The 27,207-nt window shown below is 62.9% G+C and overlaps 1 protein-coding gene across 1 annotated transcript in view; it reads right to left on the bottom strand.

Moving 5' to 3' along the window:
* Nucleotides 1–27,207, bottom strand: part of LRP1 (LDL receptor related protein 1) — a gene marked incomplete at its 5' end in the record, with an annotated part of 77,143 nt that overhangs the window by 5,510 nt on the left and 44,426 nt on the right. Inside the window, 54 exons of the mRNA XM_084277137.1 lie at nucleotides 218–337; nucleotides 585–719; nucleotides 811–954; nucleotides 1,396–1,518; nucleotides 1,946–2,065; nucleotides 2,214–2,346; nucleotides 2,504–2,610; nucleotides 4,247–4,363; nucleotides 4,613–4,738; nucleotides 5,074–5,196; nucleotides 5,875–5,994; nucleotides 6,107–6,223; nucleotides 6,615–6,708; nucleotides 7,107–7,255; nucleotides 7,429–7,617; nucleotides 7,927–8,132; nucleotides 8,304–8,491; nucleotides 8,878–8,997; nucleotides 9,315–9,400; nucleotides 9,555–9,738; nucleotides 9,859–10,046; nucleotides 10,266–10,406; nucleotides 10,770–10,892; nucleotides 11,313–11,441; nucleotides 11,665–11,781; nucleotides 12,256–12,390; nucleotides 12,639–12,788; nucleotides 13,192–13,305; nucleotides 13,890–14,009; nucleotides 14,478–14,606; nucleotides 14,701–14,826; nucleotides 15,112–15,304; nucleotides 15,442–15,646; nucleotides 15,997–16,186; nucleotides 18,196–18,567; nucleotides 18,836–18,960; nucleotides 19,072–19,223; nucleotides 19,331–19,457; nucleotides 19,789–19,918; nucleotides 19,996–20,130; nucleotides 20,367–20,498; nucleotides 21,943–22,071; nucleotides 22,370–22,510; nucleotides 22,728–22,877; nucleotides 23,151–23,245; nucleotides 23,689–23,863; nucleotides 23,987–24,214; nucleotides 24,311–24,442; nucleotides 24,683–24,927; nucleotides 25,231–25,395; nucleotides 25,494–25,698; nucleotides 26,147–26,344; nucleotides 26,591–26,836; nucleotides 26,921–27,121. Of these exons, the coding sequence (XP_084133263.1) occupies nucleotides 218–337; nucleotides 585–719; nucleotides 811–954; nucleotides 1,396–1,518; nucleotides 1,946–2,065; nucleotides 2,214–2,346; nucleotides 2,504–2,610; nucleotides 4,247–4,363; nucleotides 4,613–4,738; nucleotides 5,074–5,196; nucleotides 5,875–5,994; nucleotides 6,107–6,223; nucleotides 6,615–6,708; nucleotides 7,107–7,255; nucleotides 7,429–7,617; nucleotides 7,927–8,132; nucleotides 8,304–8,491; nucleotides 8,878–8,997; nucleotides 9,315–9,400; nucleotides 9,555–9,738; nucleotides 9,859–10,046; nucleotides 10,266–10,406; nucleotides 10,770–10,892; nucleotides 11,313–11,441; nucleotides 11,665–11,781; nucleotides 12,256–12,390; nucleotides 12,639–12,788; nucleotides 13,192–13,305; nucleotides 13,890–14,009; nucleotides 14,478–14,606; nucleotides 14,701–14,826; nucleotides 15,112–15,304; nucleotides 15,442–15,646; nucleotides 15,997–16,186; nucleotides 18,196–18,567; nucleotides 18,836–18,960; nucleotides 19,072–19,223; nucleotides 19,331–19,457; nucleotides 19,789–19,918; nucleotides 19,996–20,130; nucleotides 20,367–20,498; nucleotides 21,943–22,071; nucleotides 22,370–22,510; nucleotides 22,728–22,877; nucleotides 23,151–23,245; nucleotides 23,689–23,863; nucleotides 23,987–24,214; nucleotides 24,311–24,442; nucleotides 24,683–24,927; nucleotides 25,231–25,395; nucleotides 25,494–25,698; nucleotides 26,147–26,344; nucleotides 26,591–26,836; nucleotides 26,921–27,121 (8,244 nt within the window). The remainder of the gene's footprint in view (nucleotides 1–217; nucleotides 338–584; nucleotides 720–810; nucleotides 955–1,395; nucleotides 1,519–1,945; nucleotides 2,066–2,213; nucleotides 2,347–2,503; nucleotides 2,611–4,246; nucleotides 4,364–4,612; nucleotides 4,739–5,073; nucleotides 5,197–5,874; nucleotides 5,995–6,106; nucleotides 6,224–6,614; nucleotides 6,709–7,106; nucleotides 7,256–7,428; nucleotides 7,618–7,926; nucleotides 8,133–8,303; nucleotides 8,492–8,877; nucleotides 8,998–9,314; nucleotides 9,401–9,554; nucleotides 9,739–9,858; nucleotides 10,047–10,265; nucleotides 10,407–10,769; nucleotides 10,893–11,312; nucleotides 11,442–11,664; nucleotides 11,782–12,255; nucleotides 12,391–12,638; nucleotides 12,789–13,191; nucleotides 13,306–13,889; nucleotides 14,010–14,477; nucleotides 14,607–14,700; nucleotides 14,827–15,111; nucleotides 15,305–15,441; nucleotides 15,647–15,996; nucleotides 16,187–18,195; nucleotides 18,568–18,835; nucleotides 18,961–19,071; nucleotides 19,224–19,330; nucleotides 19,458–19,788; nucleotides 19,919–19,995; nucleotides 20,131–20,366; nucleotides 20,499–21,942; nucleotides 22,072–22,369; nucleotides 22,511–22,727; nucleotides 22,878–23,150; nucleotides 23,246–23,688; nucleotides 23,864–23,986; nucleotides 24,215–24,310; nucleotides 24,443–24,682; nucleotides 24,928–25,230; nucleotides 25,396–25,493; nucleotides 25,699–26,146; nucleotides 26,345–26,590; nucleotides 26,837–26,920; nucleotides 27,122–27,207) is intronic.

Genomic DNA, 27,207 nt, shown 5'->3' with positions numbered 1-27,207 from the left:
GGGGGGACAGCCCAGCTCTGCAGTGGGGCAAGGGATGGGGCTGCTCAGCACCCTCCATGAGCTCTGCCCAGGGAGGATGGACGGATGGATGGCATCAGCAGTGCCAGAAAGGGTGGGCAGAGGTGTGGCAAGAGGAGGAGGAAGAGTGGGGAGGGAAGAGCAGCTGGGTCCCATGGGGTGGCACAGGACCCCGTGCCCGTCCCCGGTCCCTCCTGACCTTCTGCCTTGCACATGTTGTCGACCTTCATGAAGTTCTTGGCGCAGCTGCAGACGTGGGAGCCCTTGGTGTTGTTGCAGAGCTGGGAGCAGGTCCCAAAGCGCAGGCACTCGTTGACGTCTGGGAAGCAGTGGATGGGAGTCAGGGACGAGAGCCAGGGGGTGACCCCAGACACAGCCAGCGCTGGGGGCCAGTCCACACTCCCCATGCCTGAGCCCCCTCTGTGTGTCCCCACTGCCCACATCTGTGCCTCAAGGACACCATTACGACCACCCAGCTGCTCCACCGGTGCCAAGACCCTTCTTACAGGTGAAACCCAACCACAGCCCCAGCCCCCCAGACCACCCCCAGCAGCACCAGGAGGTACCTTGGCAGGAATTCTTGTCTGGCACCTTCTGGAAGCCTCTGCGGCACGTGCAGTAGGAGGTGGACTGTGACTGGACACACTGGGCCTCGTCCCCACACATGGTGGTGTTGGTCATACAGTCGTATGACTTGTGGTCTGGAGAGGGAGTGGGACACACTGTCAGCACCTGTGTGTTCACAGCATCCCCCCTGGACACCCCCCACGTGTCACCCCCCTCCCCAGGCACCGTGGGAGCAGGCCTTCTCGTCGGAGCCGTCCCCGCAGTCGTCAAAGAAGTTGCAGCGGAGGTTGGCGCTGATGCACTTCTTGTTCTCACACAGGAACTCGTTCTTGTCCTGGCTGCAGCTCCTGGGCTTGGCCGTGGGTGACTCTGCAGGGCACAGGCAGCGGCTGTGACACTCCATGTACCCAGAAACCCGGAGGGGACACGGAGCGGGGGCAGCAGCTGTGATGCTCCGTGTACCCAGGAACCCGGAGGGGACACGGAGCGGGGGCAGCGGCTGTGATGCTCCGTGTACCCAGGAACCCAGAGGGGACACAGGGAACGGGCAGGGGCTGTGATGCTCCGTGTACCCAGGAACCCAGAGGGGACACAGGGAACAGGCAGCAGCTGTGATGCTCTGTGGACCCAGGAACCCAGAGGGGACACCAGCAAACCGCACAGGCAGGGACCCAGGACCCCTGCACCCACCTCCCAAGTTTGGGGAGAAGCAGCATGCACCATGAACCCCAAGACCTGTGGCTAAGCCCAGCACACCATCCAGACCAGGGGGGCCACCCAAGGGGCATGGAGCGGTGCCGGTGGACTCACCACAGTCCTTCTCATCGGTGTTGTCACCGCAGTTGTCGATGCCGTCGCACTGGCGACCGATCCACAGACAAACCCGGTCGTTCTTGCAGCGGAACGGTCTGTTGGGGGGACACTGGAATTTCACTGCGCCAGCAAACAGAGACAAACGGTGACGGTGAAAGGAGGCGCCATGGCCAGGCTGACGCTTGCTCTCCTCACGAGCCGCCGCTCAGCCCGTGCCCGCTCTCCGGGGAGGCTGATCCCATGAGGATGAGCGGGCTCCAGAGGCTGAAGTAAAGAGACTGAAGCAGAGACAACCACCCGGCTACAGGAGGGGCAGCGAGTAGGCGTGGGGCTGCCCCACGCCTACTCGCTGCCCCCAGCCACCCCCCAGCCCTAACGTCTGACCCATCTAGAGTTGGGGTGCAGAGCTGTTAGGGTGCCACAGCCACCCCTCCCTGGGTACCCAGAGCAGCGTCGGAGCGCTGGGACCGTCGCTGCTCCCCAGCACGTGGGTGCTGGTGGCCCCGTGGCAGATGTGTGCCGGGAGAGGCGTCACACCATCACTCACAGCACTCCTCAGGGTTTTCATCTGAGTTGTCCCCACAGTCGTCCTCCCCATCACACTTCCAGGCCAGGGGCTTGCACAGCGTGTTGTTGCACTGGAACTCATCCAAGGGACACGTGCGGACTGCAGCGGCGCGGGGCAGAGGGTGACGTGTCACCAAAGCCTCTCCAGGGCTTGTCCACGGACACCAGGGAGTGCTCCCACGTGTGACAGGGACATGGGGGACACAAGGGAATTGGGGAGGTGGGGGGTGGGAAGATGCCTAAGTTACCCCCAGTGCCGCAGTTCTCCTCGTCGGTGCCGTCCATGCAGTCGGCGTCGGCGTCGCAGCGCCAGCGCATGGGGATGCAGTGCCCGTTCTTGCACTGGAACTGGTCGAACTCGCAGCGCGGCGTGCAGTCCTTCTGCAGGGGGGAAGCACGAGGGGCAACGCTCAGCACAGACAGCCCCAGCCACTGCAGCCCCCCACCCATCCCATGCCTGACCCCAGGACCAGGTTCTCAGGACATGCCCCCACCCCCACACGTGAGGCAGGGACCCCCCACCCCCAGCCCCCGGTACCTCATCAGAGCCGTCGGCGCAGTCGTGGTCCCCATCGCACTTCCAGCGGCCGGCGATGCAGCGGCCGTTGGCACAGGAGAACTCACTCTCGGAGCAGGGCCGGGGCGCTGGGGACACAGAGCACAGGGCGAGGCCCTGAGCGTGGGCCAGAGCCAGCGCCACAGCGGCACAAGGCCAACAGCTTGGGGGGCACGGGCTGGCACCGACACGTCCAGCGGTGCTGGGGGCAAGGTGGGTGCAAGCAGAGCTGGGGAACTGTCAGAGAGGGCTTGGCTGGTGCCACCTCCCAGCCCCCTTCCCACCCCACTCCGGGGCTCCCTGTGGGGACGAGGGGCTTTGGGGTACCACAGCCCCGTGACTCCCCTCTGGCAGCTCCCACAGGCACTTCTCCAGGCCACAGAAGCCCCACGGTGGAGAGGCAGCCTGGCCAGCTCTGGCAGAGCTGGGACACCTGTCCCTCCCTCACAGGGCACGGGGACAGGGACAGACCCCCTCCCTTGCAGCTCAACACACCCGCTGGGCCGGCACTGGCACAGTCGGTGCCAAATCCATCTGCGGGTCGAGGGCAGAGGGTGCAGCCTCCCACCCAAAGCAGCTCTCAGGACCCTTCCCCATCCCACTGCCCCGGCTGTGGGACATGTCGGGGCCAGTGGCCCCTCCAGCAGCCGTGTGGAAGCTGACAAGGGGAGAGGGGGAGCAGGGGGCATCCAGAAGGAGCAGGAAGGGTCAGGGTGGGGATGGAATTTGGAGCCAAGAATGAGCCATGCACAGGCCCTGGTAGCAGAGGCAGCAGGGTCGGACCCTCCCTGGCTGCAGCTCCACTGGAGGGAGATGCTGGTGGTGATGCTGGGTCCAGTCCCGACCCCTCTGCCCTCTCCTAGAATTTATCATCTTCATTTATTTGGGAGAGGCCGTACACGGAATGAGAAGATTTTTTGGCAGGAACCTACCTCTGAGCGCCCCATAACGACAGTGTGAAAATGGAGAAAAACATAAGATGAGGTGAAATGGCACAAACTCAAAAACACAACGTGACACCAACAGAAAAGGAAAGGAAAAAAAACCCTAAAAATTGCACCCTAAAGAGATGTGGGGAGATGGAGGGACCTGGGGTGGCACCGCACTGTGGGGGCTGTGGCTGGCAGTGCACCCTGGTGCTGTCCCGGGGAGGTTTGGGTCCCTCCATGGGGACAGGACCCAGCTCCTGCCCTGAGGATGGTCCCCTCTGTGCTGATGGTCATGGTGCCCCACTGCTTGGCTCTGCTAACGGGCAGCAACTCATTAAGTGGACTCATTAAGGGATTTGTTGGGAGCAGCCGCCTGCCCGTGTGCTGGTTGGGGTCCAGGTTTGTGAGCTGCATCCAATTCCCCCCCCAAAAAACTGCTCAGTGTGTCCCCACCGTCGTCCCCGGCCATGTCAAAGGGTGTTGGGACGATGGTGTGAAGCAAAGCTGCTGCACAGTGAGTGGGACAATGAGCCCGTGACCCCAGTGGGTGGGTATGGCCAGATGGGGACAGTACTGGGGTCCCCTCCTCCCTTCTCCCTGTCCCACCCGGGGTCCCTCAGGGCAGTCAGTAGCCCAGCGTGGGCGGGCCAGACCCCCAGAGCCAGGGAGAGAAGGCTGCTTCCCCCATGAGCCCCAGCCAGCCTGATGCTGATGCTGGGAGCACTGGTGGGGTCTGGGGTGACCCGAACTGCTCCCCCCTGCCCCGAGCACACCCGGCCCCGAAGGCAGCACGTACTGCAGCTCTCCTCATCCGAGTTGTCCCCACAGTCGTTGTCGTAGTCGCACTGCCAGCGGCCCGGCACGCAGCGGTTGTTCTTGCAGCGGAACTGGTAGGGCTCACAGGTACGTTCATCTGGGAGGGATGAGACAGGGATGGGCATCAGCATTGCCCCCAGTTTCCCTCCCACCCATCCACCCACCACCCAACCTCCCCAGGTGGTTTGGAACAGGGGCAGATAAAACCTCCCCCAGCCCCCAGCATGCCAGGGGAGGTGGAGGGGATAGAGGAGGGGATACCAGGGTAGCCTGACCCTTGGGAAAGGGGTGTGGGGGGCACAAGATGCCCTCGGGACTCATCCCCCCAGCCCTGGTCCTTGCTCACCACACTCCTCCTTGGGCTCGTCAGACCCATCCCCACAGTCGTCCTCCCCATCGCACTTCCAGCGCGCTGGGATGCACCGGCCCGAGTCCTTGCAGCGGAACTCGTCCACACCACACGTCATTTGTGCTGCCAGGGAGAACCAGGGGAGAGGAGGGGGGGTCAGTGCTGGCCAAGCACCCTTCTCTTCACGCCAAGAGCCTGGAGCTGACAGCAGCCCCCCTGTTTGGGACAGGGTGGGAACACACACCTCCCCCCCCCCCCTTTTTCAAGCAGCTCTCTCTGGAGAGAGAAGTCAGAGAGAGGAGGATGCCAGCAGGAGAGATCTGGGCAACACCACCGCCATGCCCCACACCCACAGGGACCCTCAGACAAGGACACATGGACATGACAGGCTGAGAGGGAGCTCTGGGGTTCAGCATGGGCAGAGCCCCGCCCTGGGCACCCTCCCCACCCCTTCTTACTGCAGTTGGCTGGTTCATCGGAGCCATCCACACAGTCGTTGTCCCGGTCGCACACCCAGACGCGGGGGATGCAGCGCTTGGTGATGGCACACTGGAACTGGTTGGGGGCACAAGTCACCTCGGCTGTGGGGAGAGGGAAACTGAGTCAGGAGAGGCTGCAGGGCAGGGAGGGGGAGGTGTCTGTCACCCACCACCCCATGGAAACCACTGTGCCCCGCAGAGAGAGGAGCACGAGATGCTCCGGGCATCGCAGCAGAGTCTGGATGGGCGGAGAGGGAAGGGGGGCGGAGGGGAGCGGAGGGGAGCAAAGGGGAGCAGAGGAGAGAAGAGGGGAGAAGAGGAGGGGAGAGGAGGAGAGTGAAGGGGAGCAGAAGGGAGCACAGGGGAGAGGAAGGGAGTGGAGGGGAGTGGAGGGGAGCAGAGGAGAGAAGAGGGGAGAAGAGGAGAGAAGAGGAGAGAAGAGGAGAGAAGAGGAGAGAAGAGGGGAGCAGATGGGAGCAGATGGGAGCAGAGGGGAGAAAAGGGGAGTGGAGGAGAGTGAAGGGGAGTGGAGGGGAGGAAGGGGAGTAGAGGGGAGTGGAAGGGAGAAGAGGGGAGAAGAGGGGAGCGGAGGGAAGCAGAGGGGAGAAACAGAAGTGTCTGCAGGGGTGTGGGGTGACGGGGGGCAGAGGGAAGGAGAATGCCTCATGTGCCAGGGCAGGACCACCCAGACTCCAGCACCCACAGGCAGGGATCTACCACAGCACCGAGCTCCTCAGCCCCATCCCCATCCCCAGGATGCTCCCAGCCCCCCCAGCTTACGGCAGTCCTTCTCATCCTCGCCGTCGCCGCAGTTGTCCTGCCCGTTGCAGCGGAAGATGCCGGGGATGCAGCGGTTGGTGTTGGTGCACTTGAACTGGCTGGGCAGACAGACGTGGATATCTGCGGGGGGAGGCAGCGCGGTGGAAGGCTGCCGGGCTGCGGCTCCGCTCCCCCGGCTGCCTGAAGCCCCTTGAGGGGTCCTGAGGGGTCCGTGGGGAGGTGGGGAACCTACCGCAGTTGGCTTCATCCGAGTTGTCCTGGCAGTCGTTGTCTCCATCGCAGATGAAGGCTGGGTTGGTGCAGATCCCAGTGGAGCACTGGAACTGCCCCGGTCTGCACTTGAACTCAGCTGGGGGGGTAAGGCAGAGGGAAATGTTTGCTCCAGAGAACGTTTTCAGGGCAAAGCTCAACCTCCTGCTGTCCCCTCTGGGGTTCTGAGAAGGGACCAAGCAACCAGCACCCAACCCCGGGGTCTGATGTGGCAAAGGGGCAGCTGCGCTCCCGGGGCAGCGGTTGGGGTTGGGTGGTACCCTGCACGGTGCAGGGACAGCACCTGATCCCACTGATCTCCTGAGCAGCCGTGTAACACCCCCCTCTGCCAAGCTGGGAGCCACGGCGCTGTGCTGGAGCCAGAGTGGGAGCAAAGCCCTGGGGAGCTCCAGGCAGCACAGGGGTGGCACGGGGCAGCGTGAGCAGGGTGCTGGGGCACCGTGGGCTGTGCCAGCCCCCTCAGCACTCACGGCAGTCCTCTGGCTCGTCCGAACGGTCCCCGCAGTCGTCCTCGGTGTCGCATTTCCACCAGAAAGGGATGCACTTGTCATTCTTGCAGACAAACTGTGATGGAGACACAACCCTGTGAGGGCGGCTCAGGGAGGGGAAGGATGGCTCAGTCCCCATGGAGCTCTCCCAAAGGCATCATCTCCACCCTGCCCCTTCCCGGGCACCCCCAAGTTTGTGTGGAACAAAGCCTTAACCCTGAACCCACAGCCCACAGGGCTGGAGGGTGGGAGTGGGGGCAGCCAGAGGGTCTCTGGCACCCCCAAACTGCAGTGTGTGAGTGTTGGGAAGTGCCACAGGACGGGGGGTGCTGCCTGTGCACCCCGATGCTTGGCACTGGGACCAGCATCAGCACCAGAGCTGGGACCTGGTGGAACCACGGCAGGAGGGACACGCTCATGGGGACAGGCTCACACAGGGGGGTGGTCTGTGCAGGCTGGGTTTGGGGGGGTTACCTGGCTGGCTGTGCAGTTGGAGACGCAGGTTTTGCCATCGCTGCCCAAGTAGAAGTTGGTGGGACAGGCGCACTTGTGCCCCCCACCCGGTGAGAGGAGGCAGAGGTTGCTGCAGCCGCCGTTGTTGGTCTTGCAGGGGTGGTTGGGGACTTGGGGAGAGCAGGGAGACACCCCCCAGTCAGAACAAGGTGGGGGGACCCTCAGGTTGGCTCCCAACCCCCATTGCACATCCCTTTTCCTCCACCCCAGCCCTGCCCAACCTGGCACCGTGCTCAGCAGTGCTGGGGCCACCCCAGCACCACGGTGCCGGCGCCACGCTCACCGTCAGGCTGGCGGTAGGGGTGGTAGATGTGGATGTCCATGGGGCGATGCAGTGTGCTGATCAGCAGGGTCTTGTTGGCCCCCGTAGTCTTGTGGGCCCGGTTGATGGACTTGGTCTCCCAGTCGGTCCAGTAAATGAAATCCTCGAAGAGGGTGAGCGCGAAGATGTGCGGGATGTCCTGGCTCAGCACTGCCAGGGGGAGCAGGCAGCTCAGCACGGGGCTGGCCCCACGTCACCCCAATCCCACAGCACCATCTCTTTCTAGGGGAGCAAAGCTCTTCCCCCCCTCCAGCAGAGGAGGTGCCCTGGCTCCCCTACCCAGTAGTCCTGACTGATCCCAAGTCCATACCCCACAGGAGCCCTGGCAGCACCCTGGGAGCCCCGGGAGCACTCAAGAGCCCTGGGAGCCCTGAGAGTCCCGGGAGCCCTGGCAGCTCTCTGGGAGCTCTGGGAGTCCCAGGAGCCCTGGCAGTGCCCTGGGAGCCCTTCCGCTCTCACCCGTGTGCCGGTTGGAGCCGTCCAGGCTGGCAAACTCGATGTAGTCCTCCCTGGCATCAGCCCAGTAGATCCGGCTGTTGATGTAGTCGAGGGTGAGGCCGTTGGGCCACGTTATCTTCGTGTCCACGATGACGCTGCGGTTGGTGCCGTCCATGCCGATCTTCCCGATCAGGGAGTGGTCTCCCCAGTCTGTCCAGTATAGGTAACTGGGAATATAAGAGCAGGGGGAGGCTGAGTCCAGCTCAAGCCACAGCAGCTGGGTGTCCCTGAAGAGAGGAGGGATGGCTTCATCCCATCTCCTAGCCTCTGGAAACCAGAGAGGCCACCAGCCCCCTCCCCACGTGGAGGGGAAGGTCCAGGTCCCCCAGGGTTCTCACCCGTTCTGCACATCCACCACCAGCGCCCGGGGCTCGCGCAGCCCCGAGTTCACCAGCACGGTGCGGTAAGCGCCGTTGAGCTTCGACACTTCGATGGTGTCCCGGCCTTTGTCACACCAGTACAGGTTCCCTCCCACCCAGTCCACAGCCAGCCCGTCGGGGTTGCTCAGACCAGTGCGGTGCAGGACCTGTGGGGAGGAAAGGGAGATGCTGGGGCTGGACAGGGAGAACCAGATCCTGTGCTGGTCCCTCAGGGATGACAACGTCCCCCCTTCCCTGGCGCATCACCCCTGCTCTGCCCAGGTCCCTTCCCTCATCCCTCTCCTCCCCTGAGCATCCTTGCCCACTGCTTTGGGGCAGCGTGGAACCCACCTCTAAGTGGGATGGTGCTGCCAAACATCCCCAGAGCACCCTGGGCTGATGCGCCCATCAGTGACCCCAGAGCAGGGCTGGTGCCCCCTTCCCCACTGGCCCCGGTACCAGCCTAGGCCCCTCCCAGCAGCCCCGTGGTGGGTGAGGACCGGCAGTCTGGAGTGGGGGTGCCCGAGGGTCTGTCTCAGCCCCCAGCCCCCACCTGAACGTTGCTGCCGTTGATGTGCATGCGGCGGATCATGCTGCCCTGGGTGGTGACATCTGTCCAGTAGATCATCTGCTCCCGATAGTCGAAATCCAGGGCCACCGCGTTGTTCAGCCCCTGGCAGGGAGGGAGAAGCTTTCAGACAGGGTCCCAGGGGTTTTACAAAGACCAGTGAGCCCCCTCCCCAACCTCACCGCCCAGTCCCTGCAGCAGGGAAGTTAAAAGCATCTCCAGAGAAGTGCTGTGCAGCCTCTGCTGCATCAGGCAGCTGAAAGAGCTACTGCCTGTGGGACATCCCAGATGCTCCCAGTACAGCATCCTGGGGAACCACGAGCCTGAACGCCTGGGCTGGCCAGTCTCCAGAGCCCCCTTCAGTCCCAAATCCCCAGCCATGTGGGGCTGGTGCCCCCTCCTGTTCCCATCTCCCCCAGCACCTGCTTGAGCAGTGTGTAGTTGGAGCCATCCAGGTTGAGCTTCCTCAGGTAGTACCGGTTGGCGAAGATGAGGAAGGGCTCTTCATCTGCACAGTGAAACCACGGGGGGTGTCAGGGAAGTGCCACTGGGATCCAGGCAGATCCCCCATGGAACTGCCACCCTCCTCCCTGCCCCACTGCTTCCCAGCTCTTCCTCATGCACCAGGCAGAAACAGGAGCATCCCTGCCTCCAGCCCTGACCTGTGACAGCTTTACAGCCGGTGGGGTTGTTAGGTTTGAACTTGTAGCCCCCGATGCAGAGGCACTTGTAGCTCCCCAGGGTGTTGATGCACTTCTGGCTGCAGGGGTAGGTGGTGGAGCACTCGTCGATGTCAACACACGTCTTCCCATCGTCCTTCAGCCGGAACCCGGGGCGGCATCGGCACTGTGGGAGGGAACAGGGAGCTGTCAGACACACCCAGCACCCCGTGGGATGGGATGGATGGGATGGGATGGGATGGGATGGGATGGGAGTCTCCATGGGACCAGCCCCCCAAGGCCCGACCTTGTATCCGATCTTGAGGTCCTCGCACTCCTGGGAGCAGCCGCTCAGCTTCTTGTTGAGACACTCGTTGATGAAGCAGTTGAGCTCGTCGGAGCCGTCGGCGCAGTCGTTGTTGTTGTCGCAGAGCAGCGCCTCCGGGATGCACTTCCCATTCTTGCAGAGGAAGAAGGAGTCGTTGCACTTGTTCTCTGCAGCAGGGTGGAGAGGCAGCGTCAGTGGGAGGCAGCCAGGGAGCCTCCCACATCCCCATCCCCATATCTCCATATCCTCATATCCTCATCCCATCCTATTCCATCCCCAACCCATCCCCATCCCCATATCCCCATCCCCATATCCCCATCCCCTTCCATCCCCATCCCCTTCCCATCCCCATTTCTATCCCCACCCCATCCCCATCCCTCCCATACCTGGGCTGGTGCAGCGGGGGTTCTTGGGTGCCTCATCCGAGTGGTCGTGGCAGTCGAAATCTCCGTCGCATTCCCACTGCTTGTTGCTGAGACAGCGGCCGTTGGCGCAGCGGAACTCATGGGGGCCACACGTGGGGTACTCTGGGAGGGGGTGGCACAAGTGGATGGCACCCCAAACCTTCCCGAGCATCACGGGCACCCACAACTCTCCACAGCCCACCCAGGGGAGCTGAGGAGGTGGCAGTGGGGGTGGTTTGGATCTCTCTGAAACTGTGCTGTGCCTGGGTGGGTGGCCCAGAGAGGGACACAGCTCTCCCCTGGCTCTCCAGCACCAACCCCCTCCCGCTCCCTCACCCTGCTCCTATGCCAAACCCTTTCCAGATGATGAAGACCCTTCCCAGGTCCCATCTCCAAGCCCAGGAGACCCAGGGTGGCTGCCCGGGACAGCGCTACAGGAGATGCCACCCCGGCTGTATCCCCCAGCCCATTCCCACAGACACCCACCACACTCTGGAGACTCGTCGGAGCCGTCGCCGCAGTCGTCATCGTGGTCGCAGACGAAGTGCTTGGGGATGCACTGGCGGTTTCCACACATGAACTCCCGCTCGTCACACGTGTTGTTGTACACTGCAGCGAGGTGTTGCTGTCAGCCCCCTGCCAGAACACCCGCTCTCCTGCTGCCCCCCGCCCCGAGCCCTTCAGCTTTTCATCTCAGGGTGCAAGGGGGTCCCCCCCCAACTCCTCTGCCCCCAGGTTGAGCCCAGCCTGGTGCTCCTGTCCCGTGGCTGTGAACAGCCCACCAGTGACGTGGTGCCTTTGGCTACAGCTCTGTGGGACGATGCTGCTCCTGTCTTCAGTCTGGGAGAGGCACCCAAGCACCCAAACATCCCCCCACCGGCTCTGCTGGGACCACAGCAGGGAAGCAGCCAGGATAAGGCATCCCATCCGCTACCAGCAGGGACCCTGGGGAGTGGGGCTGCCCCCCCAGCAGCTCTATCTGCTCTCCTCCAGCACCCCCCACACACACCCATCCCTCTGAGGACTCACAGCAGCCAGCAGCCAGGGTCTCGTCAGCTCCGTCCGCACAGTCCTTGTTGCCATCGCAGAGCCAGTGCTCTGGCACACACACGTAGGTGCCTGGGCACTGGAAGGATCCTGTGCTGCAGGTGGTCAGCCCTGGGGAAGGGAGAAGCGGGAAGGGGCCGGTCACTGGGAGAACCGGCTCCACATCCCCGTGTCTCTCTCCGAGCCACAGAACCCAGGAGAGCAGCGAGTAGATGGGAGAAGTGGCTGAAGGGATGGGCAGGGACAGGGATGGGCAGGGACAGGGACACGCAGAGATGGAGCAGCAGCATGGGCAGGGGCCGAGTGGTCGGAGCAGGGGCTGGAGCACACTCACGGCAGCGGCTGTCCTCGTCGGAGCCGTCCCCGCAGTCGTCTGCCCCGTCGCACACCCAGAGCTTGGAGATGCAGCGGTGGTTGTTACACTCGAACTGCACGGGGTAGCAGAACTTGTCTGGGAGAGGAAGAGGAGGAGGAGGGAGGTGAGAGCCAGGGCAATGCCAGGGCTGGAGCTCAGGGTGGGATTTGAGCTACTGCTTATCCAGCCCCAGCAGTGGCCCTGTGCCATGGTGACGGGCACTGCGGCTGCAGGACTGGTGTGGGATTCCCTGATCCAGCTGCAGAGGATCCCTGGATCCCTTGGCACTGCCTGGGGTTTGTTTGTTCAGGGAGGTTGGAACTCAAACCCAAGCGAGCCGAGTCCGGCCGCCTTCGGACAACCACGGACACAGGCACAAGCACTGAGCAACCAAAACACACCAGGACTTTGCACCGGTCCCAGTTCAAAGCCCAAGCTGGTGCACAGTAGGGGCAGAATCAAGGCTGGTCCCTGGCCAAGGGATGTCAGAGGGAGGCGAGGACCCTGCATGCCCCCAGCACCTTCCACCCACCGCCCCATCTCTCATTCCCGAGCCCCTTGTTTCCCCACCCTGCCGCTCACTGCAGTGAGTCTCATCCTCTCCGTTCTCGCAGTCATCCTCCTTGTCGCAGGTCCAAGTCATGGGGATGCACCTCCCGCTCGGGCACGTGAAGTAATTGGCTGGACATTTGGGTTTCCTCCCTCCTGCTTCAAGTAAGAAGCATGGGTAAGGGTGGGGGAGACACACATCCTGCCTCCTCCCAACCCCAACCTGCCCCTCTCCGCAGCGTTCCTCCCCAAAAGCCCTTTCTGACCCCACACCCACCAGCATGCAGGAGCCACCCAAGCAAAGGACAATCCTCATGTGCCGGAGAAGCATCCTCCACCCCAACAACCCCCTCCCACCCAAGGGAGCGCCCGGTCTGAGCCCCCCTCCCTCTCCCTGCTCTCACCAGGGCAGTTGCGCTCGTCTGAGTAGTCTCCACAGTCGTTCGCCCCGTCGCACACCCAGCTCGGGGCGTAGCACAGGGAGGTGTGTTCACACTTCTGGAACGTGGTTCCCTTCACCCCCAGCTTGAAGTAGCTGCTGCAGTCAGTGGCGGCTGCAAGGAACCCACATATGGGGGTCCCAGGTGAGCCCCTGCCCTCCCCAAAGCTGCCTCCACCCCACACATGTGCCCCGAGATGTTTGGGGGTGTCAACGGGTGCTGGGGTGCCGAGTCCGGCATGGCGGGGGGGCTGCAGGGATGGGCTGGGGCTGGTTTCATCGGGCTAATCTGGGCTGGCTGCTGCTGGTGGGATGGGAGCCAGGACCCCCCTTCCCCCCTTAATCCCAAAGGCTGGAAGGAGGTTCAGCCACCCAGGTCCATGCCCACCGGTGCAGAGGGCAGGAGCATCGCCAGAGCTCCAGCAAGCAGAGCCGGGGGAGCAGGCAGGGCGCAGAGGGGTAACACAGGGGAGCAGGGAGGGAAGGGAGGGAGCTGGGGGGGTAAGGGGGGCACTCACTGCAGTTCATTTCATCAGAAGCATCCTCACAGTCGATGAACTGGTTACAGCGACTGGAGTTCCCGATGCAGCTCCCATCGCGGCAGCGGAACTCGGTCACGGCGCAGCTGGTTTCTGTGAGGGGGAAGCCCGGAGGGTGGATGAGGCTGAATTGGGGACCCTGTGTGTACAGCCCCCCAGCTCCACAGCCCCACTTGTGTTGTGGACATGCGCACGCACACACCCCCCCCAACTACTCAGCACAGCCGCAGACCCCCTGATCCTACAGTCCCAGCACCGGTTCCCCTCAGCTCACACGCTCTACTGGGCAGCCTGAGCTTGTCTCCCGAGCTGGCCCATCCTCAGCAGTCCTGGATGGGCTCAGAGAAGCTCCCAACCTTCCCCATCCGCTCAGAACCAAGGGGACAGGCTCCTGCAGCCCCACAGCTTGGAAGGGACACTGCCCTGGGGAGCACCCTTCTCCTAAGGAGCACCCACACTGTGCCCTGCCATTGCCTCGTGCTCCTCCCGGGTGCCAAACCACCGCTCTCCAGAGACTCTGGGAGTTCTTCCTCCCTTTACAACGCTGTGGCACAAGTAGGACTTAAACCTTGCTGCTCCATTAAGCCCTGGCTCAGCTCTGATCCCATCAAGCTGAAGGTAACTCGTTCCCAAAGCCTCTGTCCCTGTCCCAGGGGGCCCTGAGCCAGCCCACTTACTGTTACAGGGCACTTCGTCCGAGTTGTCCCCGCAGTTGTCCACGCCGTTGCACCAGTAGCGGCTGGCGATGCAGCGCCCGTTCATGCAGTGCAGGTACCCCTTCTTGCACTTGCGGCTGCCTGTGAGGGAGAGGGGGAGGTGAGGGGGCTGCATCCCAACCCCCCCCGGGTGCTTCAGCCCCTCGGGGACCCCTCAATCAGGCAGGAAACCAAGCGGCAGGGTTGGGAAATGGGCTCCGTCACGCTGCGCTGGCAACGTGGTGGAGTTAAGATTGGGTTTTGCTCAAAAGAGACCCCTCTGGGCTGAGGAGCACATGGGAGTGTTATAGGGGGGTCCCACAGCCCCACACCAGCTCCACTCAAGACATCTCACTCTCCAGCCTGCTCCCTGAGACCGGGAAAGCTCTGGAGCCCTTAGAGCTCTGTCTGTCCGTGCGCATCTCTGGGAGGGCAGGAGGGACTGTGGGCGCTTGACGGACACGAGAAGACCCCTGGGAGCCCTGGCTGCCTTCGCTGCCAGCTCGAGTAGGGCCCTGACCTGTGCCAGGGGGGTGTGTTAGAGCAAAGCAGCGAGAGGAGGAACCTTACTGCAGTAGGACTGCTTCTCATCCGACTTGTCCTTGCAGTGCACCACGCCGTCGCAGGTCTGGCTGAAGTCGATGCAGTCCCCGTTCCCGCACTCGAATTCGTCATGCACGTTGCAGGTGGAGTTCAGGGCTGCAGAGGGCACGGGAAGGGTCAGAACAGGGTCCCCTCTTCCCATCCCTGTCCCCATCCCCACCAACCCCTGTTTCCACTCCCCTTCCTCCACCTTTGCAGGTGAAATCCTCCTGCAAGACGCGCTCCCCACGGCAGGAGCAGTTGACGTGTCCCTTGGGCGTGAGCAGGCAGAGGTCCTGACAGCCACCATTGTTCACCCTGCACGGGGACAGCTCACCTAGGGGACAAGAAAAGGAGGGGTTCCTCCCCACGCTCTTCGGATGGGGGGGACATGAGGGGTCGGGGGTCTCCAGACTCCCCACAGGATGCTCTGAGAAGGGCACAAATGGGACAAATCCACTGTCCCTTCAGCCCACACAGGGTTTGGAAACAGACAGACCTTGGCGTGAGGGTCCCAAAGGGACAACAACAGGCAGGGAAGGGTGGTGGGCTCCCCCTCCCCCTGGCCAGGCTGGAAGGGCAGCAAGGGGCAGAGGAAGGGGGGCAAGGGGGGGGTCCTTACAGCTGTCGGTGTCGTTGGCCACAGCAATGATGCCCATGGGCTGCTGGGGGATGTCGACGCGCAGAAGCTTCATGTCGGTGCCCACGTACTTGTTGGCGCGTTGCACGGCCCTGCGCACCCAGTCGGTCCAGAAGATGTAATCGCCATAGACAGCCAGGCCAAAGGGGTGCACGGGCTCCGATTTCAGGATCACCTGTGGGACAGGGGGCAAACTGTGAGCACGAGGGCAGGAGGGACACAGCCCCCCCCCACTCCATTGCACAGCCCATCCCCGCTTTCCTCGCCAAGGTGCCAGCCCAGGTTTGGACCCTCCCTGGGGTCTGGACTCACATAGCGGTGGGAACCGTCGTATTCACAGCGCTCGATTTTGTCCAGCGTGGCATCTGAGAAGTAAATCTTCTCAGCCTTGTGGTCAATGGCCAGTCCGTTGGGCGTCCGTATGTCCTGGTCGATGATGATGATGATGTTGGCTCCGGAGAGAGAGGCGCGCATGATGCTGGGGTGCTGCTCGTTCCAGTTGGTCCAGAACATGAGGCTGGAAAGGGGGGAGACACTCAGGGCTGTGTCAGCCATGTGCGTGGTGGGGCTTCCAGGGACGTTGGGATGAGTGGGACATTGTCCCCGCATCGAAAGGGTGGGAAGGAGTGGGAACTGCAGCACGCTGTGGTACCAGCCAGCCAGCGAAGGGGCTGGGATGGGGGTTCTGTTGTTGCTTTGGGGTGCTGAGGGCCACGTGGGCAGGGCAGACACAGGGACCTTCCTCCCCAGGGTCCCATTCTGCGTGCTGGGAACCAGTGCTTCCTCCCTGTGACTCTGGGACCACGCAGCTTCCCCCTTCCCACCCCCCGCTGGGCTGGGGGGGCTGGACCACTGAGGGCCACTCACTTCTGACACTCGTCCAGCACGAAGGCCCGGGGGTGATCGTCCCCTGACATGGTGATCACCGTCTCCCTCTCGAAAGCCCCCAGGCGACTCTGGTCCACGGTGTGGCGGGTGATGGTGGAGGTGGTGTAGCTGGTCCAGTACAGCGTGTCCCAGCCGCGGTGGTACGCCAGCCCCTCCACCGAGCCCACGTCTGCGGGAGAGTGGGACAGGTGAGGGTCACATCCAGCTCATGCTTCCCAAGGCTGCCCACTCCCCCGGTGCTGCCCGGGACGCTCCGACACAGTTTCTTTGGCAGCCTGAAGTTACCACCCCTCCAAAATCCCTCTGAAGCTCTGGGTGCTTGAGGGGACCCGCCGGGGGCAGTGTGAAGGGGTGAGCTGAGACCCCTGATCTCTGCCACAAGCAGGTGATGCTGTCACCTTGTGGGAAGGCTGAGCGATGGCCTCTGACAAAAGGAGACCCTGAGCTTGGCTTTCAAACTGCTCGTGCTCCATCTCCCCAGCGCTGAGACCCCGCCAGGCACCCCATTCCCAGCACTGGGAAGGGGATGTCTCCCTTGGCCAGGGGAGAGCTGAGACTCAGGGACACGAAGTGGCAAGATAAAAGCCTGTGGCTGAGTGGGGAGACCTGAGACCCTCAGAGCTCCCAGGCCCAGAACTCCCACTCATCCTTCCTCCCTTGTTAACGATCAGCGAAAGGTTTAATGAACTGGCTAAGTCAGACAGGCCTGGAGCTCTGGATCTCCATGCTAGCAGCTATCCAAATGTAAAGCCCCTCGTTAGCAGCACGTCTCCAGCCCTTGCTGGAGATGGAGTGAGGATGAGCACGGTCTGTGCCGTGCGGGCCTGAGGAGCAGACAGGGCCAGGCCGGTGAGGTTTGCTCAGGCCTGACCCATCCCTCTGGGAAGGGAAACACAAACACAGAGCAGCTCCCCAGTTTGCTGCAGCGCCTGGTTTCCAGAGCGATGCTTGCCCACGTGCACGCCGAGCCTCGTGATGTGCTCCCCGTGCCAGAACAAGCTCTGCAGACTCGCTGCGCCTCCTCTACCGCAGGCCGCTGCCTCGTCCAGAGGCGCCGGTAGAAAGCTCACGGCTGAACCCACAACAGCTCCCACCCAAAGCACCTCTTAAAACCAGCAAAAAGGGTCAACTGAGGGAAGGGAAGGGAAGGGAAGGGAAGGGAAGGGAAGGGAAGGGAAGGGAAGGGAAGGGAAGGGAAGGGAAGGGAAGGGAAGGGAAGGGAAGGGAAGGGAAGGGAAGGGAAGGGAAGGGAAGGGAAGGGAAGGGAAGGGAAGGGAAGGGAAGGGAAGGGAAGGGAAGGGAAGGGAAGGGAAGGGAAGGGAAGGGAAGGGAAGGGAAGGGAAGGGAAGGGAAGGGAAGGGAAGGGAAGGGAAGGGAAGGGAAGGGAAGGGGGAGGGGAAAGGGAAAAGGGGAAAGGGAAAAGGGGAAAGGGGAGAGGAAAGGGAAGGGGAAGGGGAAAAGGGGAAAGGGGAAAGGGGAAAGGGGAAAGGGGAAAGGGGAAAGGGGAAAGGGGAAAGGGGAAAGGGGAAAGGGGAAAGGGGAAAGGGGAAAGGGGAGGGAAAGGGAAGGGGAAAAGGGAAAAGGGGAAAGGGAAAAGGGGAAAGGGGAAAGGAAAGGGAAGGGGAAAAGGGAAAGGAGGAAAGGGAAAAGGGGAAAGGGGAAAGGGGAAAGGGGAAAGGGGAAAGGGGAGGGAAAGGGAAGGGGAAAAGGGAAAAGGGGAAAGGGGAAAGGGGAAAGGGGAAAGGGGAAAGGGGAAAGGGAAAAGGGGAAAGGGAAAAGGGGAAAGGGGAAAGGGGAAAGGGGAAAGGGGAAAGGGGAGAGGGGAAAGGGGAGAGGGGAAAGGGGAGAGGGGAAAGGGGAGAGGGGAAAGGGGAGAGGGGAAAGGGGAGAGGGGAAAGGGGAGAGGGGAAAGGGGAAAGGGGAAAGGGGAGGGAAAGGGAAAGGAGAAGGGGAAAGGGAAGGGGAAGAGGAAGAGGAAAGGGAAAAGGGAAAAGGGAAGGGGAAAGGGAAGGGGAAAGAGGAAAGGGAAGGGGAAGGGACAGGGGAGAGGGAAAGGGAAAGGGGAAAAGGGAAAGGGGAAGGGAAAAAAAGCCCTTGGGTGAGGAAGGAAGAGATTTTGGGGGAGAACAGCAGGGTCTGTGGGCAGATGGGACGCAGAGAGGACCCTACGACACTCACTCTCCACGATGGTCCTGCGCCCCGTGCCGTCGTCGTTGATCTGCTGGATGTTGCCGAAGTGGATGTCGCTGTAGAAGATGCGGTTGCTGCCCTTGGAGCCGTAGCGGTAGTCGAAAGCCAGAGCGATGACGTTCTTCATGTGCTCCGCGTCCTCGAAGGGCTTGATGGGCGCGTTGAGGTTGTTCTCGTCTGACAGGTGGATGCTCTTGAGGATGGTGCGCTCCGAATACAGCAGGTACCCGTCGTAGTCCCGGCAGCTCACCCCGTCCTCGGAGAGCATGCCGTGGGCGCAGGCGCACGTCCTCTGCCCGCCGCCGCGGAACAGGCAGAGCTGCTGGCACCCCCCGTTGTTCTGGGCGCAGATGTTGGTGCCTGGGGAGAAGAAGGGGGGGATTGTTCGTGGGACTGGGCAGGATGTGCAGGAAGATGCTCCCACCCGGCTGCTTTTCACCTCTCCCAGCTCCCAGAGGAAGCGGGTGATGAAAAGGGCTCAGCCCGCGGTGCGACACGGCTCTGTGACCAGCACACAGTGGCCTGTTTGTTCCCAGCCCCCTCCCCACGTCTGCCAGCCACGGGATCCCAGCCCTGGGGGGCTGTCGGTGCTCAGCAGCATCGCACCAGCAGCTGCCACCAGACCCACCCTTCTGCCTGGCCCTGTTGAAGACTTTGATGTCCTTGAGCTGCACGCCGATCCCCGTGCGCAGGGACACCGACTCGGTGGCGTTGTCCTTGTTGCCTCTTTTGATGGAGCCGTTCGCGTGAGTCCTATGGAAGGACCAGAGTCAGCGAGCGACCGACGCTGAGCCCGCCTCAGCAGCACCCTGTGGCGGCACCCACCAGCTCCCCCAGCACCCCCAACCCCTCAGCCAGCATTACCGGTCACTCCAGTAAATGTACTCCTCGAAGACCGACACTGAGAACATGTCCATGTTGTTGCTGGACAGAACAACCTCTCGGTTTTCACCCGTCTCCAGGTCAATTCGCTCGATCTTGTCTGTCCGGGCGTCGCACCAGTAAAGTTTCCCATCCTGGAAAGGATCCCAGTCAGCACACGAGGGTCACACCAGACCCTTAGGACCAGCATGGTCCCTGCCAGGTGCCCATACTGCACCCTCCTCCCAAAAAGTGGCCGTACCTCATAGTCAACAGATATCCCATTGGGCCAGCTGATGCTGACGTTCACCAGCACCATCCGCTCGGTCCCGTCCAGGCGCGAGCGCTCGATGCGGGGGTACTGCCCCCACTCTGTCCAGAAGAGGTACCTGCAGGGGACAGCAGGGACATGACAGGCACTTGAGGTGCTGCTCTCTCTCCATCCCTGCCCAGATCCAAAGGATTCTCCCCTCTCTAAGACTCTGTCCAAAGCTGGAGCTGCTCTGGGGAGGCTCCTCTTGGATTTTCTGGAGCTCCCAAGAAGCTTGACCCATCAGCCGAGTGGTTAAACCAGGCTGGGTGGGACCCCCCACCTTTGCTGAGGTAGGAGACCTACGGGTCCTTCTCTGCTGCTCTGTAGGGACTGTGCCAGGGGTCACCGTTCCTGCCCCACCCCCCAAGCTAACACCCCTCTCTGGGTGGTTTTGTGGGGTGTCTCACCCTTTCTCAGGATGGACAGTGATGGCCCGTGGCTTGTCCAGCCCCTGTGAGATGACCACGTAGCGGAAGGACCCATTCAGCCTGGCCACCTCGATGACATCAAAGCCCTGGTCTGTCCAGTAGATGTTTCCTGCAGGGAGGGGATGGTGAACACCCAGCTCCCCCACTGCCCATCCCCTGCTCCCCGCTCCAGAGCCCCCCTCTCACCAGCGATCCAGTCCACGGCGATGCCCTCCACACGGCCGATGCCGTTGGTGACCACGTCCTCCCGCCACGTCTGGTCCCGCTTGGCCCGGCTGATGGTGCTCAAACCCATGTCCACCCAGTAAATGGTGTCGTTCTCTGAGAAGGGCCAGGGAGAGGAGTGGGTGTCAGGCCGGGTCACCCCAGGGGTGGCACCAACCCAGGTAAGATGCACCCCGCAGCCCCAGCATGGGGACCTGAACCCCTCCCTGACCCAGAGGTCCCAACAGCTGATGCTGTGGGGCAGAGCGCTGCTGAAGGAGGGTCTGGCAATGGTCCTCTTCCTGCACCCCCCTCCCTGACCTCTCCAGCCCCACTCCCAGCCCCCACGGCACCTGCATGGAAGTCGATCCCCACGGCCAGAGAGGTCCCAGACACAGGCACAAGAGCATCTGACTTGTCGTTGGGGTCCAGGGGGATGCCACGGATGCCCTCATGGACCGAATACAGCAGGAAGGAACCAACACCTGTGACACAGACAGGAACAGTCAGACCCACGCTGTAAAACACCCCCTGTCCCTTCAACTGATGGCCACAAGGTGTGACAAACCACAACAGCAGCTCTGCAGAGGAGCACAGGCCTGGCTGGGCCGGTGGGAGGGCTTGACCCCCCACCATGACAGTAGCACCACGAGTCCCCAGCCCAGGAAGGGTTGAACTGTGCTGGCTGGACCTGCCGACAGGCTGCGCAGCTGCCTGGAGCATCCCAGCACAGGCAGCCCCTACGCCCACCGCTCAGCTGACTCCCAAGGCTGACGCACAGGAGACGGGGGCCGGCAGCTCCGTGGGCAGCCGGAGAGGGGAGGGAGGCAGCGCTGCCGGGCACCGAGCAGATGCTGCCCACGGCGCGGCGGCCGGGGGGGTGATGTGTTCACATGGGCTGTGTGTGGGGGGGGTATGCTTCAGGAGCTTTGCAGCACGGGGGGGGTTCTTGTGGGGAGTGAGGATATCCCTGAGCAAGGGGCAACTGTCCAGGCTGGACCTAAGGAGGAGGATGGGATGGCTTTTGCCACTGCACTGGGCAGGGAATGGCAAACCTTGTGGGAAGAGGGCAGGGAATGACCTGCTCCAAACCCAGCATGGACACAGTCAGGGGTGGAGCCCTTCCCTGGGTGGTTTGGGGAAGGGGCTGTGCTCCAGCAGGCCCCAGAGCAGTGTGTTTGAGGGGTGATGAGCCACGGTGTGGCACCGGGGAGGCAGGAGTGCAGCCTCTTCCCAGAGCCAGCTCCAGCCCTGAGCGCTGGCAAAGGCTCTGTGCCGCATCTGGGTCAGGGCAGCGCTTGTTATTCAGCCCCTGCCCTGACCCAGATGGTGCAGCAGCTCTGCCAGCCCCCTCCAAAAACCACCAAGAACACTCTGCACACAAACAGCCTTTGAGAGGCCCTGGCAGCAACCGGGGAGCGGGGGTGGCTCTTCCCTCCCACGGGAGGCAGTAGAAACAGGGCAGAGACCAGGGATCTGCTCAGCCAAAACCGTGCTGGCTGCCCAGCCCCGGTCACCACAGCAAACTGGAGACCCAAACCCAGTGCCAGCAGTGAGGCTTCCACCCCTCTCTGAGGGCTCACACGGCGCCATCCCACTCTCATCATCCCACTAAACCCCGTGCCCGGGCAGCGTCCCCACAACCCCTGTGCTCATCGCTGCCAGCCCCTCACCGTGGGGCACAGCCCACCCGAGGGTGTCCCTGCAGCTGGAGACCACATCCCCAGCATCCCCCCAGCACTGCTGGGAGCAGGGAGGTATCGGGGGGGTCCCAGAGGAGCTGCACACAGCTGGAGAGAGCTGTTACCAGCCACCCCCACACCTTGCCCAGCTACACAGCGCCATGGGGTACGCTGCTGGCACAGCCAGGGGCTGCCTCTGCTTCAAGGGGGAAGCAGGGTGAGGGGGACAGGGGACAGGCAGGCTCACCTTCGCAGGACTGCTGCCCACTCTTCAGGCTGTAGCCAGCTGTGCACATGCAGGAGCGGGAGGTCTCAGAAGTGGGGAGACAGAGCTGTGAGCAGTCGCCGTTATTTAGGCTGCAGGGGTTGGTTCCAGCTGCCGTGGAGAGAAGAGGAGGGTGAGGGGCAGCTGGGGGCTGGGGTACATCCACGTGGGCTGTGAGCATCTTTGGAAGCACCGGAGCAGCCGTGGCCAGAGCAACTTGGGGCCAGCACCAAAGACACGGCTGCTCTGCACCAGCCAGTGGGGATGTGGCACAAGGGCCAGGGCCAGGCTCAGGCCATCACAAGGGGATGGGATCGCTGGCTGCCCCACCACCCTGAGCCAGGCTCCAGCCCCACTGGCACCCAGATGGTCTGGAGAAGCCGGTGCCCATCCCTGGGGGGTCTCTCACCTTGCTGGATGCTCTCATCATACACCTTCATGTGCATCACCAGCGTGGTGCTGTTGCGCAGCACTGTCACCTCCGTCCCGTCCTTCTTGTTGCAGGTGCCCATCCTCTCAGAAGCCTGGTCAGCCCACCACAGCTTGGTGCCTGGAAGGAGAGGGCAGGATGGTGCTGCAGCTCTCCTCATCCCCTCCCACCCCAGCAGCAAAGAGCAGTGGCTCCGTGCAGAAAAAAGGGCTCCAAGCTCAGCTTTGGGTGGGGAAGTGTCCCCCCTGCAGCTGCTAGAGGTGGCAATGAGCTGGGGAGGGGGCAGGAGGAAGGGAAAAGGCTTCATGATCACACCCAACCTCCTTCCAGCTCTCACCCATGATGGCCAGGGCGGTTGCCTTGCTCAGCTGGCCCTTCACAGACTCGATCACCTCCAGGTTGCTGCCATCCAGGTCACATCTGTTGATGGTGCCGTTGCCAGAGCTGATCCAGTACAGCTTGCTCTCGGGGTAGTCAATGGCCAGGCCTGGAAAGCAAGGGACCGTCACCATCCGGGTGGCAGACAGGGACTGTCACCATCCAGGTGGCACACAGGGACTGTCACCATCCGGGTGATGGGATGGGATAGGGCGATGGAGAGAAGGGGCACGAGAGGTTGGGGGGACCCAGTGCAAACCAGCTGCTGGACCCCTGGGGAGCCAGGGCTGCCAGAGGCTTTTGGGGCCAGCAAGGGCATCGCACAGCAGGGTGGTGCCGGGGGGTGTGTGGGTGGTCCTAGGGGGAGTGGGGGGGTCCATACCGACAGGCCCTTTCTGGTTGGTGAAGAGGAGCGTGCGGTTGCTGCCGTCCATGTTGGCCACACTGATGTTGTCACCGTCTGTCCAGTACAGCTTCCTGTGCCGGCGAGGGGACACTGAGCACAGCAGCTCCCGCAGCCCCACCACGATGCCCCGCACAGCTCTGCTGTCCTCCCAGCCCACTCAGCTCCTCTCCAAGCCAGGACCAGCCCCACAGCCCCCTCGCCAGGTCCTGGGAGGGGGCTCGGTGCTGGGGAGCTGTGCCCAGCCGAACCCCACGCACACCTGGCCTGTCATCCGCGCTCCGCTCTCCTTCCCGTGTGCACGCAGAAACACAGCCCGCCCCTCAGCACACACTGAGAGGTGCAGACCCCCCCGAGCTGCCACCCCATCTCCTCTCAAACACCTCCCACACGCTCTGACGCACACAGAGAGAGCAGCCTGTTCCCTCCTCCGCCGCACACGCACACCTTCTCCTCCTTCACCGCTCCCAGCCCCGACCCCCCAGCCCGCCGGCACCGCGTCCCGGCACAGACTCACCCCCGGAGCGGGTGAACCACGAGGCAGTGAGGCTTGTCCAGCCCCTGGATCACAGCGTTCTTGAAGGAGCCATCCAGCCGGGCCACATTGATCTGCTTCTTGTTGGCGTCGTAGCTGGTCCAGAAGAGGTTTCTGGAAACCCAGTCTACGGAGAGGCCGTGAGCGTTGGGCAGGTCTGAAAGGGGACACAGAAGGGACAAGTGTTACTGTGAGAGCAGGGCTGGGATGATGCTCAGATGGAGGTTTGATCTCCAGGATGTGATGGGAGCAGCCGTGTGGGGCGATGCTCCTCACCCACCCGCGGAGACGACGGTCTCCACGCCGGTGCCGTTGATGAAGGCTCTTTTGATGGTCTGGGTGCGGACGTCTGACCAGTAAATGCGCTGCTCCACCGCGTCGTAATCCACCACCGTGACGTTGTCGATGTCAGGCACCGTGAAGGAGATGATGTAGTTGTAGTAGGGGTTGTCGATGTCCACACCCCGGATCTCCATCTGCCGTGCGTACAGCAGGAACTTCTTAAACTCTGGGGAGAAGGAGAGGGCCAGTGGTGGGACCCCAGCCCGGTCTGCAGAGCCGGCCCCGCCGCACCCGCTCAGCCCTGGCCATGGCAGGTCCCTACCATAACAGGTCGTGTTGTCCTTGTCCAGCTTCATGAGGTGTGGGCAGGCGCAGGACAAGGTGCGGTTGTAGTTGATGAGGCAGAGGTGGGAACAGGGCCCTTTGCCCCCGTTGGCTTCACAGGGGTTTGGGGCTGCAAAGGGAGGGGTAAGGATCAGCAACATCCCTGCTCCAGACCTCCTGGACCACCCCCTACTCCCCCCTCAAGGAGCCCCATCACCCCAGGACACTGTGCTGGGTGACGAGAAGGGGCAGCCCCAGGGGTGGGAGCATCTCTGGGCGCACACCGAGCGCTGTCGCCGTCTCCCCACCGCGTTCATCCCCCCAACCCTTGACCCCATCCCACCACCTCTGCTTCTTCCCCAGGCCTCACCCAGGGGCTGCCGGGAGGGGTGATAGACCTGCAGGTCGAAGGGCTGCGTGTTGGTCCTCTGCACCACTGTCACGTTGTGCCCCGTCCACTTGTTGGCCTTGGCCAGGGTGTTGGTGCGCCAGTCAGTCCAGTAGACCTCCCCCCCGTAGAGGGTGACAGCGAAGGGATGCGAGAGGTACTCGTGTCCCCGCAGCACCTCGATGTGTCCCGTCCCATCGTAGAGGGCTGAGTAGATGGCATCTGACCTGCACATGGCAGCACCAAGGGGTGAGAGGAAGCAGAGAGCCCGTCTTTAACCCCACAGCAACAACCCAGGGGTCCAACAGCCCCCCCCTCTGCTCTGCTCTGCTCAGCGCTGCAGAGGGGCACAACTCCTGATTTACACCTGGGATCACAGCCCCCACAGAGAAGAAACCCCCCAGCACAGGCTGGAGTGTGCTGCAGACACAAACAGAGCCCGTGGGGCAAAACACCAGCAGCAGAACATGGGAGTGAGGGGTTTGGAGGGTTGGAGAGGGGTCCAGAGGGGACACAGGGGTGGGTCCTACCTGGCATCGATCCAGAGGATGCGCTTCTCCAGGTAGTCGACGGTGAGCCCGTTGGGCCAGCCCCCCGAGCCCGTCTCCTTGTGGATGGTGCGCCGGCCCGCGCCGCTCATGGAGGCGGCCTCGATGCGGGGCAGGCTGGCATCCCAGTCCGTCCAGAACAGGATCCTGCAAGGAGGAGTAATGCGGAATGGTCAGCACAGGGACACAGGGACACTGGGCAGGACCCAGCTCCTCACCCACCCATGTGACCCACAGCCCCTCACCCATAGCGGGGATCCAGGGCGATGGCGCGGGGATGCTCGATGTCCCCAGCCAGCAGCGTGGTTCGCATGGTGCCATCCAGCTTGGCCACCTCGATCTGGTCCAGGTTGCTCTCCACCCAGTAGATGTTGCCAGCGATCCAGTCCACGGCCAGTCCCTCGGGGGTGGCCAGCCCGTACTGTATCACCACCTCGAAACTGGTCAGAGCTGTGGGGCACAGGGATCAGGATGGTGCCCCCCCTTCACCCACCCCAGCCTGGCACAGTCCCACCCACCTTTGCTGGGACCGATGCTGGGGGAGGGACACATGCTTCCTCCCCAAATAGGGCCTGAATTCCAAAGGGCTCAGCCCCATGTCCATGGTCCCAGCCCACCCCTGCTGCAGGTGTCCCCCCTGCCCAGCCCCCAGCACGGATGGGGAGGGGACCCAGCTTTGTGCTCCCAGCTGCTGGGCTGCAATTACCATTAGGGAAATGCCAGGAATGCTAATTAACGCCTACAAGATGAGCAGCTCCAGAGAGCAGAATGGGATCGCTCCAGTGGCCACACCGCTGCAGGGTGCCAGCACCCACCCCCCCAGAACCGCACCCCTGCTTCTCCCTCCGCTCATCTGGCCCCACCCCAGCTCACTCTGCACCCCCCCAGGGCTACACACCCCCGTTCTCCAGCAGCTTCCCCCTGTAGATCTTGTCCTCCACCACGTCAGTCCAGTACAGCGAGCTCTGGTTGAGGTGGAAGTCCAAGGCGATGGTGTTGCGCAACCCGGGGACCAGGACACTGTAGTCGCCCCGGTGCAGGTCAATGCGCCGGATCTCGTGGCGGTTGGAGAATATGATGAACGGTTTGAAGGGGTCTGGGGAAAGTCAGGCAGGGTTAGAAGCTGGGCAAGGGGGTGGGGTGACTGGAGAGGCTGTGTGGGACCCCCACACCGGGGGGATGGAGGGTGTCCCTGGCTCCTGGCCCCCACCAAGGGTGGCTTGTGTCCAGCAGGGACGGCAACAGCCCCACATTGGTGGGTAGATCCTGGCTCAGGACCTCAGGTCCTCAGCTCCAAGAGCAGAGGGACATCCCCGCATTACCCCAGCCCACCCACACGTACCCAGGCTGCGGCAGCTCTCGCCGTCGGGCTCCAGCATCCAGCCCTCATAACAGGAGCACTTGACGTTGTACTTGTCCTGCTCACACTTCTGGCTGCACTTGAGGTGCTTGGCACAGTAGCTCTGGATCTGGCAGGTCTTGTTGTCCGAGCCCAGCTCCATGCCCAGGGGACAGGAGCAGACGATGCCCTCGCCAGGGGCCACGGTGCAGTTGTGGCTGCAGCCGCCGTTGTTGAGGGAGCACTGGTCTGCAGAGAGAAGGACACACTCATCATCCTCCCGTCCCCATCCCACTCCCATCCCCGTGCCCCGGCGCCCAGCCCCGCGCTCACCGCACAGCTCGCCCTCGTCGGAGCCGTCCCCGCAGTCGTCGGAGCCGTCGCAGAGCTTCTCGGGGGGGAGGCAGATGGAGGTGTTGTTGGCACAGGTGTGGGAGGGGGGTTTGCACACCAGAGACTCGCAGTTCTCCTCGTCTGAGTTGTCCTCACAGTCGCTGTCCCCGTCACAGACCCAGGCCTTGCTGATGCAGCGCGCTGCCGGGACCGAGGAGGGGGCAGATCAGGCCTTATTTTAGGCACATGGGGGCCCAGCTATCCCAGAGCTGCCATCCCTCCACTGC

This window comes from Gallinula chloropus (genome assembly GCF_964237585.1).
Source record: "Gallinula chloropus genome assembly, chromosome: 31".
NCBI lineage: Eukaryota > Metazoa > Chordata > Aves > Gruiformes > Rallidae > Gallinula > Gallinula chloropus.
The sequence above is the reverse complement of the archived record's forward strand: the minus strand, read 5'-3'. Positions and strand labels throughout refer to the sequence as shown.